The 18,398-nt window shown below is 38.1% G+C and overlaps 1 protein-coding gene across 1 annotated transcript in view; it reads right to left on the reverse strand.

The window, feature by feature from the left end:
• Positions 1–18,398, reverse strand: part of RGS22 (regulator of G protein signaling 22) — a 57,702-nt gene that overhangs the window by 21,244 nt on the left and 18,060 nt on the right. Inside the window, exons 7-14 of the mRNA XM_026082797.1 lie at positions 17,264–17,936; positions 16,635–16,796; positions 15,542–15,731; positions 13,785–13,924; positions 13,160–13,265; positions 11,138–11,263; positions 9,465–9,566; positions 2,642–2,836 (exon numbers count right to left, since the gene is read on the reverse strand). Coding sequence (XP_025938582.1) covers positions 2,642–2,836; positions 9,465–9,566; positions 11,138–11,263; positions 13,160–13,265; positions 13,785–13,924; positions 15,542–15,731; positions 16,635–16,796; positions 17,264–17,936 — 1,694 coding nt within the window. The remainder of the gene's footprint in view (positions 1–2,641; positions 2,837–9,464; positions 9,567–11,137; positions 11,264–13,159; positions 13,266–13,784; positions 13,925–15,541; positions 15,732–16,634; positions 16,797–17,263; positions 17,937–18,398) is intronic.

Here is an 18,398-nt window from a genome sequence, read left to right on the forward strand (position 1 = left end):
ACAAGAGTTAACGATTTAAATTCTTACTTCCAGGGAGTTCTTCCATCACTAGAAGTAGTGAAAATGATGTGTTTAAAGAATGTTCAGAAGCAGTTGATCAGATGACATGACTCAATGAACATTTGCAACAGATATTAGACAATCTAGTATTCTAATATATGTGGAAAATATATATTTACAAAAGGTGCATAGTTTACAGTAACATTAATCTGATAAAAGGAAATAAAATTTCATATTAATGAAAGTGTCAATCCATTACATGGCATTCTGTCATAAACAATTGTAGCTGAACTGGCTTTCTCAGATGAAAAGAGACCGAAAACAGAAGAGAATATGTCACAAATGTGTTTGGATTAGCATATTTCATTCTGAAAAGTTTTAACAGTGTTCAAACTTTTGAAGTTTCATAAGGAAATTAAGTTATCACAGGATGATACAGAAGATCCTTTGTGATTTAATTAAAAGACCAAAAAAACCATAAATAAATACATAGCTTTCCTAATGGGGTGGGGTTTCTTTTGGAGTCTCACAGGAGTCTGTGCTGGGGTTGTTTTTTTGAGCACTTTCAGAAATTATCTGGAGAAGGAGGTGAATGAGGAGAGCACAAAGTTTGCAAAATGATTCCACAGAGCAAAAAACTAAATTGACTGTGAAGAGCTGCAGGATTGCAGGATACTTAGCGTCTGCATGATAAGGCCAGCTAAATTCAACTACAATAAACATTAAGTAATTCAAATGGACTCCAAATTAGGGCCTTACATTAGCTGTTTTACTCAGTAAGAAGATCTTGGATTCATTGCAGATAGCTATTAGCTTCTATTTTGCACATCCACTCAAAGCTCACCAGGAGTCAAATGGCAATTAGATTGGTAGGAACAATTAGGAAAGGAATACAGTGCAAAACAGAAGACATCACTGTGCCACTGAAGAGTCCTTGGTGCATCTTGAGTACTGCTTGCATCACATCAAAAGAATATAACACAATAGATACAGATTGAGGGAATAAGTATAACAGAGGTAAAGAAAAACTTCTGTCAAATGGGAGGTTAAATGGTCTAGAATTCTTCAGTTTCAAAGAGAATTAATTGAAGTGGGATACAACAGAAACATGTAAAAGCAGAAATGACATTGAGAATATGACTAGTAACAAATGTTCGCTGTTCCTCTGCTCCACCGTTTATAACATAAAATTGGGGCATCAGATGAAATTATCAAGGAGAAGTTTGAAAGCAAACCCTAAATAAGCATTTTTTCACCAACTGCCGTGGAATTCATTGCTACAGTGCTACAGTGCTACAGTAAATATAAAATGTCTCAAAAAAAATTATGTAAATTAATGGGGGGAAAAGGTCATCAAAGACTATTAAAAACCACAAAAATGTGGATAAAGCCTCTATTTCATGAACTGCCTTAGCTGCAAAGTGCTGGAAGCTGGCAATATTGCTGCATGTTTTTCCTGCTCTTATATTCTAGTCTTATATGTCTAGTACCAGCTGCCACCTAATAGGCCTAAAAGTCCATTCTCATCTTTGAGTTTACATTTCTGTTCTGTCCATACATATACGGACAATATTACAGCAGTAGCAAAAATAATCCATTGTGTTACAAAACTTCCACAAAAGGGTCTCAAAATACTTCACTGGTGGTAATGAGTGTATGTTCCCACTACACACTGACAGACGTACCAGAAGCACATGATGCTATTGGCTGTACAAGCAGAGATGCTTAATCTTAGATCACAGTGGAAGAAAAGAGGAACAAGAAATAACTTCCTGCCCTCCAACTCCTGGTTCTCCTTTGCAAGAATCTTCCATATATGAAAGAGAGATTTTAAGGATCTGGAAGTAGCATTTTGCCCTACAGTAGGTAACTGATTGTAAGTTTACAAGCAGCAGAGAGCAACAGCCCCCACCACTGCCTCAGTTATTTCTTATTCTGATTTGTGAAAAGCAAAGTGAGAATTGCAGCCTTCCCCTCTAGCTGCATGCACCTGCTCAGTCCAAGCCTTCAGCAGTCTCTCTGGATGTAGACCCACGTATGCCACTGACCCACCTACTTCAGGAAGCCCACAGGGCACAGTCAGCCCTTTCACAGCATGGCAGCTATCTAAAAACAGTGTTTTGGGCAAACACAGCTAGATCACAGTATCTCATTTCCTCCTATGCTAAGCACTAGCTGCACTTTAATTCTGAACACCAAGAAATGCCTGATACAGTTAACTATGGACCCTATGACCCTATTGACAGTCTAGAAACACTACTTATTTTCTGCTTATAGTTAAAAACATAAAAGGCTCGTGGGCTATCCAGGGTAAGAAAATGATTTTTAATCAATGATTGCAGAAACATGAAACTCCCTGAGTGCAAAGAGAAATTTTGCCATAGCAAGATACATTCCTCGCTAATTTACAGACCTGCACTATCCTTTTGGAGGGGAGCTCTGCTCTCGGGATGAAGCCAGCCTGTCTGTGGATCAGCGTAGAAGGGAGTGAGTGAGTGAAACAGCCTGTAATATTTCTCTCTTCCTGACTGAAAATGCAACAGACTCATAGGTGGGACTGAGCAGGGGCTGCATAGGAAAACTTTTGCAATTTTCTTCACCTGACATAAGAATACTTCACAGTGTCACCCAGGTTAGTTACCTTTTCATAAGTGCATTTGTCTGCTTCTGCCATCTTCATCCATGGTTCTAGCAGAAGAGTGAGAATGTGTTCTTCTGCTGGGTCAAAAAGATCCTCAAAAGCTGGGTCAATCTTCTTATAAATCTCATATTTCTTATTCTGATGAAGTCCAATGTCCATACTGGCAGATGGGGCAATGTAATTTGCATAAAGGAACTATAATAAAAGAGAAAAACCTGTTTCTTAGCCATCATCCATTCTAATGGTCACAGTCCACTGAAGGAGAGACTTGATATATATTTGTCCCTCATGGTCCTGTTGTATATTCTAGATATACATCTAATCACACCTACCTTGTTTTTACCTATGTTATCATTTTGTTCAAAATTCAGTAATTGCCATAGTTGAGCTCCCTGCCATTTTTACTCCTACTTGTTAAAATGGTTAGATTGCAAAATGGTGCATAATGTAATCCTTGCATGCAGGGAGGTATTTGGCTGATCACTAGTTACGTTCAGATAAGCACAACAGTTACAGCGACTGTGGGTCTTCATAGATTCACAGACTGTTATTGCTATAACACTTAGATATAATACAGTGCAATGTTCTTTTGCAAAATACATGCTTGGCCAACTTGTAGATGATTCTTACTTCTTCTGTTTGAATTAAGAATAGATTGGAATTTGTAATTTTAGGTTAAAATTAATGAAAAACAAGAAGATTTCAATCTGTGCTGAGATTGTCTGGCCTTGGACACTGGTGGGACTCCAGCATGGTACAGGATCCATAAGAGGAGATACCAGTGCAGAACTGAGGTCTAAACCTTTACCAAAGCCAGGTTTATTACAGGCTTTGTAACATGTAAAAACAGAGAAAAGCTGAACCTGGAGAATGTTCCCTTCTCACTAGCAACTCRTGCTTGAAGCCTAGAGCTATTTTGTAATTTATTTTGAAGAAAGTTTTTTTCAAATAGTCACCTAAATCAAATTCTGCTTTTTTGCAATGTTTCATAAATTGTTATAAAAAAGAATATTGAAAAGTCAGAAAAAAAACCGCTTTATTTCAGGAACAATTGTAAGAATATCTTTCTTATACTCTGACTGCAGGTAGGAATTCAAGGAAAAAGAGATACTGCCATAATAAAATTCATATCGTTTTAAATACTTTTTCTTCCTTACATCATCAAATTCCAACTACTTTTCAAGATAGAGTCAGTCTTGGGGATCAGATTGTTAGTGTAAATCAGCATTTCTCTGTGGGGTGGCACCGATTTGCACTAGCTGATGAGCCCATCCTCCCTTCTTACTATCACAGTTTTGACAGTGAAGTAAGATGATTAAAATCCTTCTCTAACTAGCAGATGAACAAAGCAGTAAGAGAGAAGAAAGCAGCACATCTACTTTGTTTTCAAGCAATAATAAAATACTGTTGTGTCTAGATTTCTAGCACAGTGGGAGAACGTTTGAGTACATTRAATAATTATGTTTCTATTTGCTTTACATCATATTCTGATTTATTAGACTCTTTCTTTCAAACAGCAACAGCACCAAACTACACCCCTGTTGTTTCAGTCCTCAGCAATTTAAGAGAGACCCTTTACCCTCTCCTGATGTCACGTCACGGAGGAATATGGGCCTATGACAGCTGACATCCTCCTGGTAGAACTTTTGATGATTAGTATATTTACTGTCTATGCTGGATTCCACCTCCTTTCTACAACGATATAATCACTGAAAATTAAAACGGTTTGTGGCTATTATGGCCCACATGATATTAGCCCAATAAAGGCCACTGGGTGTAAGGGTGAGGCCAAGGAAATAGGCCATGGACATTAGAGTTTTAGCTGAAGAACAAGACCACATTTATCCTAACTTATGCCCTTCTCAGAAAATCCCAGAATGATTTGAAATTTAGCAGAGGCAGAATTAATTAGATTCATAGTGATGTCAAACCTTGCAAGTTATTATGAAGAACCCTAAAACTAATAAAGTTTCAGTTACATCGTCTTTTAATCTGATCCAAAACATTTAACATATAAAATAGCCAAATTGGAAAGGAACAGTCCAACAATATAAAGATGTGGTATCTCTAAAAATAGCCTTTTTAAGGAGGAGTCAACCAATTTATTCATCATTAGGGCAACATTGGTCCACCTGTTACAACTCATAGAACGACCAAGGGATCTATAAATTGGTGAATAGGGGGCAAAATAGATCCTCAGTATTTTAACATACATTTAACCTTGTTACTTAAATGACTGGTTGTCTTTAACATAATTTTAAGAATAAAATCAAAATTAAAGTTCCACATCTTCCTTTGGGTGGAAAACTTATTTCCCTCATTTGATTTTGTATGAAATGGGTTAACTTGAATGTATTTTTCTACTCTTCTTTACAGCTGACAAAAACTATCAGTCTACAGGATCAGAAATTACCCAGATTAAGAGGCTTTGGCCAAAACTGTTAACAATCTACTCATATGGACACTGTCATAATTTATTGCTATATTAGGGTCTGCCTTTGCAAGCTTCTCTACCTGCAGACTGCCCTCCAGTAGTGTTTCATTTCAGATGCAAAACTAGAGCATAATAAAGCAAATAATAAAGACAGACATTTTTTCCCATAAGCAATACAGGGAGAGTTAGGGCTGGCAACACACATGTGAAGTAGAAATTTAAAGGTGGTTTAATTAGCTGTAGAAGTGCACTTTTCCAAACTCAAAGGACCAGATCCCTCAGTGCTGTACTCAGGATGGCTTCTTCATCTTTGAAGGGTGCAGATTGATACTGTCTAAGGATTTGGCATGATGCCATCTTTCTGCTTAAATTCTTCGGAGTCCATTGCTATGGGATTTGATGCCCCCACTATGCTAGAAACAGCATCACAGAGTGGCAAAGTGACTGAATCACTTGCAGATGTTTTGGGTGAGAGGAGAAGGAGCTCTCCTCCCCGTGTTCAGGCACATCTGCAGATCTGCACTGAGTTGAATGCAAGGACTGTGTGAAGACCAACGGCTCTGAATTCTAGACATGCCAAAAAAGAGGAAAAGAGGATGTGYTCACAGCCTTCAACGCTGGGCATAAGTAAGCAAGATTTAGGGAAGAACACATCCTTTTAAAAAGAATATTCATAGTCTTTTTTTGACTCCCATGTTATGGAAGTTTTGTGGTTTTCTGAATCTCAATGTAATAGTGAAACTTTGATATTGGCCAATGTCCTAAAGGATCAAAAGAAAAAAAAATCACATTAAATTAATTTAAAGGCTGTAAAGTTCACAAAAATCTTATACATATGATGCACATAATACTTCATTTATTCAATACTTTGTTCCTTTTGTAGGACACAGAAAAAAAMCCCCTACCTTTTCAGCTATGTATTTTCCTATAAATGTATTAGAATAAGTGATAGATCCAACCCAAAACCCAGACAGAGAAATTTGATCAGAGCTTGCATCTTGAAATTGCTTATGATGGTGCAAATCCGAAGGCACCAAATGCTTGGGAAATTCAGATTAACATTTTGGCCTGGTTTCTGAATTTCCAAATTGGGGGTTGTTCAGGTCTTGGGTTTTAGTGTGAATTCATCCCTCGATAAGATGACTTTGGTAAGCAATCTCAGAATGACTAGGGTGAAGCAAGAGATGACAAAAAGAATTAAGTATAAGTGCTTTGTATAGCTGCCCACAGGCCTGGACTTTGCTCTGATCTAAATGAAGGGGTTCTGCAGCTGCTTGACTGAATTGTATGATATGAAGAGTGCAGTGCACTGGCTAGTCTTAAATGGAAAGGCTAAACTACCTTAACCCCTTCCATGACTTTCCACTAACACAAATCTTGTGTCTGACCCTACAAGTTCACAGTAATGATAACTCCCTTTATCTAAATTGGCTTTAGTGTTAAAATATTGTACTTCCCATAAATGTATCAAATTTTCTAACTCTAAGTAACTATTTTTCATTGCAAAATACAACATGTGTTTCTTTATTGTTTTTCTTTCTCAATTTATTTTATACTCCTGTGCATATTTTTATAATGAATAACCACTACATTCTTAGATGATTACTGGTACCCGTCATTTTTCTTATGCATCAGATTTCATTCTCACTATAGTTTTTTTCCCTGTATGAATGAATATACCCCTCAGAATGCATTTCCTTATTCTATCATAAAGCTGAGATAAAAATACCTAACAAATGAAATATTGAGTAGCGGATACACAGCAATCAGGGTTTGTTTGTTTCTAACAGGAAAGAGGCAGAACACATACAAAATACCCTGGATGTCTCCTTCTGTAATAAATAGTAGAATATATATGATGATGTGCTATTAGAATCTGATCCACATTCTCTTAGGAGTATTTGCAATAACTATCTTATTGTGCCAGAGGTGAGCACAGATTTTGGGAAGGCATCTTTTCCACAAGCAGACCCTGTAGATTGGATGCAGCTTGACTCTTAACTGTGTTCCAACGAAAACAAGAATAAATTTTGTGCAGCCTTAAAAGGCAAACTTGAGAATGATACCAAATGTTGCAGCACATGTGTTGATTTGTTATGTTACATTTCAGCTGTTAGTTATGCTAATGGAACAGTTTCACATATTTCGTTTTGATGTATTTACTTTAATGGCTATGTGTATGTAGCCCTCTGCAATTGCCTGGTAACCCTGATTGTATGATGTTCTGCTGTCACCACCAGGCCAGCACTGGAAATAAGATAAGAAAAATAAAAAAGACAAGGGCCTTAATTTTCGGTCACGCAACTGCTGCAAAAAAGAGTGCAAGCTGGTTGTAAATGAAATCAAATTTAAAAACATCATTTTAAACTGTCATGGACCAAAGCCTAAGATTCAGTCTACAATAAAAAGTACAGGAAAATGAAGACATAGTTTAAATATGGTTAAAAAAAAACAACATAAATTTCTCATGTTTTTGGCTTTACACAGAGTACCACTGCTATATCCCTRACTCTTTGATTACCAGGCATTAAGCAAGCTAGCTGTCCTCACTAATGCCGCAGTAAATGTAGGTCAGCATAACTTTTCCTAATGAAAAATGGGATTCAGCCTAGCTACTATTGAATCTCCCATTTCTTGCCCCAGGAATGAGACTGAGTTGTCACAATTTGCCAGTGTCTTACAACTTTCCTTTATCTTCAAGTTAATGGAGTGCAATACAGTCTCTGGAGCAGAACACCTTTTGGGAGTTTATTTCTGGAGGTGAACCCTAAGGGTCAATATAGATAATGGGCACGAGTAGCAACACTAATTAGTTATTAACATCTATTTTTTTTACTGTTAGTATTTTTCCCATATCGTCTGAAAACTACTATGCTGTAAGGATGTTATAAGACTTTGGAAAATAAACAAACAAATCACACATCCAGATTTTTCCCAGAATAACATTCTCCATCAAGATTCCCAAAAGATTATCTAGTTAAGCATGCAGCAAGCTCAGAGACTCAGCTCTGAAGATCCAAGGAGAGGGACAAGATGGCCAAGTTGTCCAATGTGCTTATCCAGCTTCTTAAGAAAACATATGTGACAGAGCTGGAGGAGTGCAGGGGAGGCAGTGAGATTACATGCCTGATGTGAACTGGGTCCCCTTGCCATACATAGGCCTTACACTTATGCTGGGCAGATACTGGAGGCACAGGCAGTTTTAGGGATGAACAATGAGGACAACCTTAAAAGCCTTATGCCCTTAGCCTCAGGCCATAAGTGGAGCTAGAGGGAGAAAAAATAAATAAGACAGCAGTTCAAGTTAGCCAGGGTGTGAAGGGAAAGAGGAAGGAATCTCTGCCTCAATCTCTGTTTAGAGCTTCCATACAACGCACAGTGAGTCAGGTGGGAATTCTGGACAAATATGCAAAATTTTGTCATTTGCCCTAGTAAAACTTTCAAGCAGAAAAAGACGACAAATTCAAGGAAGTCCAGACGTTGAATAACCTCAGCCCTACAAAAAGACTATTCTGCACCACTTTACAGACATTTGTTCCAAGGACACGTGAAATAGCTTTGCTCTATTACAACATATATTCAAATATGCAGATAGAATATACTCCTACAGAAGGTTTAGAGAGGAAAAACAGACCAAAGTTTCACAAAATGATTTTAAAAGTTGCTTGGAATGCTTCTAATGATATCATACTGTGCAGCCTCCTCCTGGCAGTATCCTACTAGTCTGCAGTCAGTGACAGTTATCAGCACTCATGGCCTGTGGTAAATCAGTTTATTCTTATTCTGCACCAAAATTTAAAGTGCATATACTCAGTTAAGAGCACTTATTTATAGGCAATATCAGTTCCACTTGACAGTAAATGAGGGTCTAAAGATCAAGTAGGGGGGAGAAATTGCGTAAGGAGAATAATGACACCCTGACATTCAGAAAAGGAAAAACAGGACTGACAACTGGAAGATCCATTTTCATGGCTAAGGTCACTACCTGAGGTCTGCCTGCAATACTTGCAATTCTAACCCACACAGGAGATGGAAAGAAAGGTACAGTACTATTAGCTGATTTATAAAAAATGCTATCACTAATGTTAAAGCTAAACAGACAGTTTCCAAATTCAACACAGAGTAGCAAAGGGGAGACTAGGTAAACTGAACATAACAGATAAAACTGGGAACAGACAACAGAGCCTAGGAATCAAACTATGCATGTTTAACATTTAAATCAAGAAATTCCATGGTAACAATCCAAAGAGCTTCTTTTATTGTCCACAACCCAGATTTACTTCGGTGTTGGTTGTCAAGATTTGGAAGCCTTTCCACCTCCTGTCTTCTTTTCAGTCTTACACTGAACAAATGTATTTGTGAAGGGAAAACACATTATTTACAACTTACTTGAGCTTGCTTGCATATTTTAAAAGGATGAAGAGTTTCTTGGTAGAAAAGCTGATGATAAGCCTGTAGGTCAAACCAAAAGTACACACTGTTCTCCCACAGCTACAAATAAATAATAAATAAATAAATAAATAAATAAGTTACTGCTACCCAAATATCAGGACTTTATAAAAGGTTGAGTTACCAATGCAAATAATTATTTAGCTCCTTGGGGTCATCATAAATCAAGCTCAATTTTAGATGGATTTAATCTTCTGTTGCATACTGGCAGAAGGACAACATATYTAATGGCATCGTCACTGTGATACTCTATCTTTTATTGTATCCTTTGTGCATAATTTGCCATTAAAATTGTTAACATTGTTGTTAACATTTGAAGAGTAACCACATTTCAGTGGCATAAAGCCAGCACTTAGGAAGAAATGCTGATAATGGACATGCAGAATTTGTGCCTTGGTGGAACAGCAATAACCAAAACAATTAAATACTGTGTACTTGACATATGTTACTGTGACTATCATTACATTTTTATTACATGCATTTCTGAGGCACAAAATCTTGGCCCCATTTCATAATTTCAAATAAACATCAAAAGATCTTTGAGAAGAAGAGGCCTAGATCTTTCCCCAAGCCCCTTGTTTTAATCATGTACTTACGGGGTTTGGATCTTATAAATATGCTGAAAACCCCATTACTGGACAATAGAAGAGGGCGTTCCAAAAAGATAAGCATGAGGAACTTTGTGCCACAAACTGCAGCCTGCCAGACATAGCATATGAATGAAATAGTTTCCACAGGTGTAGACAACACTTTAAGAAACTAATTTTCAAAGGAGTTTGGCACTTGCAAATACTAGAGGACATGTGGGTGCTTATCTCCCATGAAAAATAAGTTATTTTTATTTAGATTTCTATCTAATACACATTCAATATTTTTAGCTTAAGGTATTCAGCTTTGGAAATATTGGCTCTTGCCTTCTGGTAGCCAAAGGCATTTCTAGCTACTGCTGCTGGATTCTGGGTTGTGCCAGCAGTGGAACAGATGTCCATCTTTATTGTATTGAAATCTCCCCTGAAGACTCAATGTTTCTGCAAAGCCGCTAAACACTGACTCAGATTGATAACTTGTTCCAACCAATCCTCGGTTTACACCCAGCAATGAAGGATGACTCTGCTGACTGCAGAGAAGAAATAGTGTTATGTTTCTCAGAAATCCAAGAAGCTTCGTGGAAGCAGAAGAACGTTTTTAAAACATTGGAGATTTTGGACATCACTAACCCCGCAAGTAAAAAGGAGGTAGATTATCATGAGTAATAGCATAGCAGATTTTCCATCTTTTTAAAAAATGTTTTGTGGGTTAAGACCTCATTTTTTCTGCCAAGTTAAAGGCTAGTTTCTAAGAATGATTAGTCTTTTTTTATCCCTGATGGTACAATCAGATTTCCAATTGGTTTGAGACAGTTAGGATCTGACAGTTTGGTTAAGACCTGTCATTAGTTTCAATATACACATGAACAGTTTATTGTTGTTGAGGGATTGTAGTCTCACAAGTAATAATTCATCCAGTCATCAATCTTCCTTTCTCCAATTATTTTTTCAGTCTGGCTGCCCTCTATAACTTGGCATTCAGTCAATTGTGGACTAAATTATCACAGGGCAGGAAAATGTTCATACCTTATTCCCTGACTTCTCGCAGAAGTGTGTGAAGTAGTGGCCTGCTCTGTTCTCCAAATAAAGAGACTGCAGCATGCTTTCCATTCTTGATCCCCCTAGGACAGCACTGCCAGCAGCACTTTTCCCCTGGAGAAATAAAATATAATTATACAACAAGGAATAACAGGCTTTCATTATTTTCAAATGTCAGTACATTGCAATGGAGGGCCATGCAGTGTGTTCAATTAGTATCTTCATCCCAGGAAACCAGGCTCCATTTTCTACTACATATGCAGTTGATCATAATGCTCCATACCATTTTCCCACTAAATATTCTTCAGTGGAATAAATCTGATGACTAAAGGCATATAGAATAGCAAAATGACTACAGTATCCCTTAGGTGGTTCCTCAATACTTGAAACAGGAAAACAATCCTGGTCTTAATTCCATCATTATCTCTTTAACTCTGAACCCGGGGAATCCYGATGACAGTAGGCTGTATTCCTTAGCATTGTAACCTATTGTCAAAAGTTGCCTTAGTTCAGGCTGCTGTGTTTTAAACTAACAGAAGTTTACAGGTGACTTTTTGATCAAGCCTCAGAACAATTAGCTATCCTGGAGCAAAAGATATGTCTCTTGGAGTTACACCACTGACGTCAGCACCAAAATCATGAACATGTTAGGGGACAGGAAATCTGTGCCCTCTACTGTCCTGTGCCCTCTACTAGAAGCATTTGAGGAAGAATACATCCATTTTGCCAACATTCACAGAGAAGCCAGAGGAGTTTACAAACAAATAAATTATCTTCTGGTGATCCCAAGAGAGAAGCTTTAGCTGGCCCACTGTCACTGACGGCAGAAGTGAGAGCAGGTGAGCTTGGTGGCTGACAACCAGCTTCTTTCCAAACTGTGAGAGTGAAGGAGAAGGGCAGGAGGAAGCCAGGCCTCTGATACAGAGTAAGAGGACCCCACTTCCCTGTATGACATTAAACTATGGAAACCTACACTCCCCTTTCCGTCATATTCGGGATAGCAAACTGTAGGGTCCTGGTTGTAGGTTCCTGTCCAGCTCTATAGGTGTAAGTGAATAGTATTTTCCTCCTATCAGCCAGACATGATAAAGACATATAAAAGCTAATAATTCATGTTGTGAACAYTTCTTTAATCTAAGTTTCCAACTATAAATGTACCCTAATTACAATAATAGCCTTTTCTTCTCTTAAAATTAACAAAAAAAAAAGAAAATTATTTCAGTGAAGTAATAAACAAAGTATGATTTTGCTGTGAAAAACAATGATGTGCTCAACAGATCAACAAACTCCATGTATGCAGAGGCAGGCCCAAATTTCATAGTATGCTTTTTGAGCTGTGAGGGCACAGGTATCAGTATCTCTGAAACAGCAGGCCATTTCAGGAACATTCCACAGACATGAAAAGTTTTCAATATATTTTAAATTCCCAGATCTTGACATCTCACACGCTCTATTTGTCAGCCTTTTAATAGTTATTAAGAAAAGGCTCTTCTGTGCAGCCTGCCCTCCTGAGGTTTGCTGGATCGAGGGCTTGCTTAGCAGGCAATAATTCAACAAACCAAAGAATAAAGTATGCAAGCAATAAAGAGGAATTTTACAACTGAAACACTTTCCTCTTATGAATTTTGCTCTTTTAATGACTTTTTAGGCCAGATTCAGTTCTTAGTTACACTGTAAGCCTAGTATACTTTCCTAGGCAATGATTCCAGTGAAGCATTCATCCAGTGACTTTCCATAATAGACCACTGAGCACATGGTTACCATGGAAAAGATCAACACTTTCTAGTGAAAACAAACCTCTGTACATGCAATGATTTCCTATCAAATAGGTGACAGATACCACACAGAAATTTCTGACATTTTAATTATACCTCTGCACAAGGCAATGACATTCAAATAATCAAACCGATTTTCCCAAATCATTGACTTCAATACATTCCCTTTAATACTACAGAATAAAATGTCTTAATCCATGATTCAAGACAACTAAAATCTTCAAGTGCTACTTACTTGGAGCAACTCAGCATAGGTGTATTTTCTACCCCCCTGGTATTTCGAGTCTTCAGTGTCATCCAAAGCTAAACAATGAATCATGCCACTGTTTACTGATTTTGGCCTAGATCCGCAAAGAAAGAAGATGTTCAATACCTACTTAATGAAAGACGAGGACTGTTAATAAAATAAAAACTAAGAAGGGGTGTGAGACAGATAGAACGACATAGTGAATAGTAGAGGAAAAAATAAATGAAGCTCAAATTTAAAATAAATGTAAAACTAATTAGAGGAATGCTTTTTGATGTGACCATGTGGAACTCATCGACACAGCATATCTTTGAGGGCAAGTGCTTGAAAAAGGTTAAAAGAATACAAATGTTTGTAGAGATTATCAATGATTATACCAGAGAGGGTAAAACACTTGTATTTGGAGAAATAAACCCTTTTGTGTTGTGACATAAACAAATGACAAACTAATCTGCCAGGAAGAAATTTCCCGTGCAAACAGCCTATATCATAACTATTCTTCAGCAAGCAAGTTATTGTATTAAAGAAACACATTCATGAAAACAGTAGGATCCAAAAGCATTTCATAAATATTTGAGGTACAGAAAGAGGCACAAGCAACTTTTGTACCTACCACTTTCTACTGCTAGAATCGTCATTCCTTCGGGGGCTCTGACTTGGTGACAGGGTAGCTGATAACCTTGATGATCTCTTCAAAGAGAAATCTGGTGTAGCTAGTTTTAATAAAGTTGTTGGTGAGCTAGCTCTACTTTTCTAAAAGACATAGCAGAAGAATAGGGCAACTCAGATTTTTTTTCCACCTTTGTGTCTTTTAACATGTTCTCACTAACTACTCTAAATAATTAAAGGGTTTTCAGGACCATTTGTTTTCCTTCTTAATAACAATATGTAAAATTGCAAATTTCAAAAAGCTTCTCTGAATATCTTCTATGGTTGTTCAGCACAACTTAATAACCACTATAGCTTAAAAATTACATTTCAAACAGGTATAAATATTTTATGTGCACTTTGTACAGAATTACAGAGGATGTCAGGTGAAGAAAATGTGAGCAATGTTTTGTGAATCTTTACTAAGAACACCTTAAGCAGCTCACTATAAACTGGGGCTGTAAAACAGATACAGTCACTGCTCAGAGTAAGAGGGAAAGGGAGCATTCTGCCACATCATCCCTAACTTATTTTGAACAAAATCATGCTACTACTTTTTGGAGATGCCAATTGGACCCAGAGTGCCTTTAGAAACTCAGCCTGAGTTGCTGCGCTTTAAAAGCTCTTGCAAGCACAGTAGAGCTGAGATTCTCAGCTCAGGTTCAGAAGTCCAGTTTTCTCGCAGCAAAAAAGCAGCCAGAAACAGGTGATCAGCTGATTCTGTGAGAGTCGTGGGTACCAGAACATAGTTTCCTTCAAGTGCTGAACTCAGCAGAACCTGGAAACCCTGCAGAGTCAGGATCCTGTCTCCCTGACCTGCAGCTAGTACTGGGTCATAGCACACCTTGTAGGGCCAGGACTGGCCTCTGTCAGAGGTAGCTTCTTCTGGCTGCCACTCCTGCTGAGCTCAGCAGGAACCTGGCTCCTGGGCCCAGCTTCTTCTGAGCAGGAAATCTATCCCACTGTTTTCTCTCCATTATCTCCATTAATTAGCTTTTTTAAAACATATATTAAAATTGTAGTCTAAAACTATCCAATTCAAAACATTAGAGATGTGTTTGAACAGACCTGTGGCACAGACCCTCCAGCTCCTGACACTGGAACCACAGTCTGGATTCACATTCTCCAAGTACCTTCTGTCCTGAGGCTTAACAATGTTGCTGAAAACCTGCAGCTTTCATTGCAGCCAACTCTCAAATTCAGGCTTCCAAGGAAGAACAGAGTCACAACTGAACTGGCCACCTACAAACTACATGCGGGCCCTCTCTAGAAAACAAGTATCACATATAGCTGGTTGAATTACTGTAGTGATAGAAACTGAGCAGAACTCTGTCCTTTTTACAAACATAAGGGGAGATTTAGGGGAAGTGCAGTGAAGTTGTAAGAATTACTCTGGACTAAGACAAGGCTGATTGAAGGGCAGAATCTGCCGTGCTACATCTTTAATGTAGTTCTGAGCATGTTTACCTAAAATATCTATCTAAAGGACTTATGAAATACCGAGCATGTAAACGAGAATATAATTTGGCTCAGTTTATAGTGAGCTGTTGCATAAAATATAGTAAAATTTTGCTGCCTTTTTATACATGATCATCTGCAAGAAACAAGTCTCTCTTACTAAATCATGACTTGATAACAATCAACCTTGTCCCACTGAATTCAAGGAGTTTTACCATAATTTTTGATGGGACCATGCTTTGTTTTTCAGTGTTGTGACCTGACCCTACTTACATGAGGAGGGAAATGTGTTATCCTGGGCAGGCAAGACTTAGGTCTTAACGGCAACAATGATACCATTTGTGGAAAAGGATCGATGTCCACCCTTGGTCTCTCCTGCTGTGTGTGCCAAAGCTTCAGTTTTGTGCAGGCAGTTTGTATTGCTGTTGAATGAGTGACACAAAATCTGGGACCCCTAGAGAAAAAAAATGCTAATAAATAGAATTTCCCCAAAACTGAGCTTGGCATTTTTTTCATCATGATGTTTACTATATCAAGATACGGTGCTGTAAGAACCTAGAATTAAAAATGAGGTGGTGTAAAAGATATATTAAGACACTGCACTCTTCCAAATCTAAAAACAAGCTACACCTAAAAAATCTTAGGTTGCAAATACTGCATTGTAACATAGTTGCCTTGTATATGAGCGTGCAGTAGAACATGCCACCTCCTTCCTATCGCAAGAATAGAAAAGGAACATAGGACATAAACCACAATTCTCATGAGACTCCACAGCAAAGGTCACAGTTGCAGGTGTTTGTTCATGACTGCAATTTGTTGATACCCCTCAGGGAGGGGAGAAGATCTCCACAAATTTAGCTTATGTTTTGGAAATAGGTTAGAATTTGTATCCTTGCTTAATAGGTAAAAAGGATTTTGTATAACACTGAACAGTAAAGTCTCAAGGTCAAACTCCACATAGACATATACTCAGAGCATCTTCAGTAACTTGAGAAGGGCTGTATGGGGGATAAGTTAGGACTGAATTAACCTTCTCTGCCTGGAGGGATATGTCCACACTGCAGCCTGACGTTTAGTAGAATGATATCCAAGGCAACGGTATGCTACTCAGCTGCTACTGGTAGTAGCATAGCAAGGAGCTCAGCAAGGCAGATTTATCTGGCTTCTCAGCAGGTTGCAGTGTAGGTTAGTCTCAACTAGAAATGCAGAGGCAACATCTGTTAGCATTTATGCTGACATTGCTTCCTGTAATTGCAGTGGGATAAATGAGATGAAATAAACCTTTCTAATGGGCTTATCAAAGGAAAAGGAAATGTGTTAAGGAATAGAATCTTATTTAATCTTCATTTATTCATACCAGTAGAGAAGCAAAGGTTTCACTACTTCAGGTTGAATCTGTCTTAAATGCCTTATATTCCACTGATCTCCACGTAGTAGATCAAGTCTGAGCAAGACTTCCGAACTGAGGCAATAATCTCCACCGCTCAGCAGATAGAGTTTTTTCATCTTATCAAGATGCCTTGAGTCAACAAAATAGTCACATAAGCCTATATCAGATGCTATACAGAAATAAGCACAGTTCATCCTACTGATTAAACCTCTGTCATGCAACATTTTTTTTATTGTAAATGGCAGAAGCCAAAATATTTTTTGTACAAATTAGAGCCAGCTCTTGTGTAAGATAAAATACTTAAGTACCTTAGGATAGACAATCTAAATTTAGTAGAGCCGTTCATTAAAGCAGTTTGTCATTTTGAATGCCCTAATTATGACCTTAAGTTCTTTTATTCTTTTTTGTTTCTATTGCTGTTCTGATTTCTAGATCACTTTCTAACTTACCTTGTCAGGAGACCCATAACTACTTTAACTATGTCCCTTCTATTCACTCATTGCCATTATTTATTCTACAATCTCAAAACCTGCATTAATCTAGCCAGGTTACAAGTATTAAAATAATGGGAATAAGTGTTAAATAATGGGAAATACCTTTGCTGCCTTCTAGTGTCCTTAAGAACCTTTAGTCGTTCAATATCCATCCAGAGCCACCAGTACCTCTCCCCAAGTGTTCCTTTAATGAATTTCTTGAATCTTTCAAACTCACGTCTGTTGCCAATGTCATAAGTTCTGTGACTAATGCACCAGGCAGCCCTGCTATCTGCCCCTTCACTTTCAGAACTCAATCGTAAGCTCACTTCTTCAGTATCATGTTCTGGTACATCACCCTTGGAGTCCAAGACAGTAAATGAAGAAAAACTTTGAGAAAAGAGTGGTTCTGTAGTACCAAGAGAAACTTCATTATTTGCTAACTCGTGTATAAACACCTTAGGCCATTTATTGAAATCCACATCACTCTCACTCTCGGCAGCTGGCTGGCCAGTCAAGTTTGAAATGGCTTCCTTCAGTATAAATTGAACATAAGCTGATATGAATTCTTCCAGGGTTTGAAAAGTTCCACTTTCCTGCCCATTTTCTCCTTTTCCTGCACTCTCCCATTTCTGGTCTAGATAAACCCTTAACTGAGTGTGGGAAGGATGTTCAGCAATGGCCACAGAAGAATCCTCCTCAGCCTTTCTGGATCTCTTCCTGGCTTTTGCTGATGCTGTCCTTGAAGGGGAAATGCACCTCCGCTGGTGAGATTCCTTAGACAAGGAACCTGCTTCTGCATTAAATCAGAAAAGATCATTGAACACCCTTTTGATTCAGAACTGTCCTCTTGCATATCAAAGTTTTCAAGTTAAAAAAATGCAACGTATTTATATCATGCTGCTGCAGAACAATCAGACCATGTCATGCTGCAGTACCAGGAAGAGCAGAGGTGCTTCTGCTGTAGCTGTCCAGCTGTAACCCCAGCCCCAGGACTCGGAAACTCATTCCCCATTGAATTCCAGCAGAGCAGCAGAGTTCAGGAACAACTCCCTCTTTAGCAAACTGCCATGTTTACTCAGCTGAGCATCCCAGCTCCACAGCATTTGTTAAACTACCTTGTCGTCCTGTAAGGCCTGGTTTCTTCCCTGAGCATTTTTGCATAGCTTGATCAAAGTCATAGTCTGTAGCAGGATTGTTTTTTTGTTTAGGCATGGGGAAGCTAGTAAGTGATAGCTTTTTGTCTATTTATGTTGAA

The sequence above is a fragment of the Apteryx rowi genome, unplaced genomic scaffold (assembly GCF_003343035.1).
Source record: "Apteryx rowi isolate R43461 unplaced genomic scaffold, aptRow1 scaffold_591, whole genome shotgun sequence".
Lineage (NCBI taxonomy): Eukaryota > Metazoa > Chordata > Aves > Apterygiformes > Apterygidae > Apteryx > Apteryx rowi.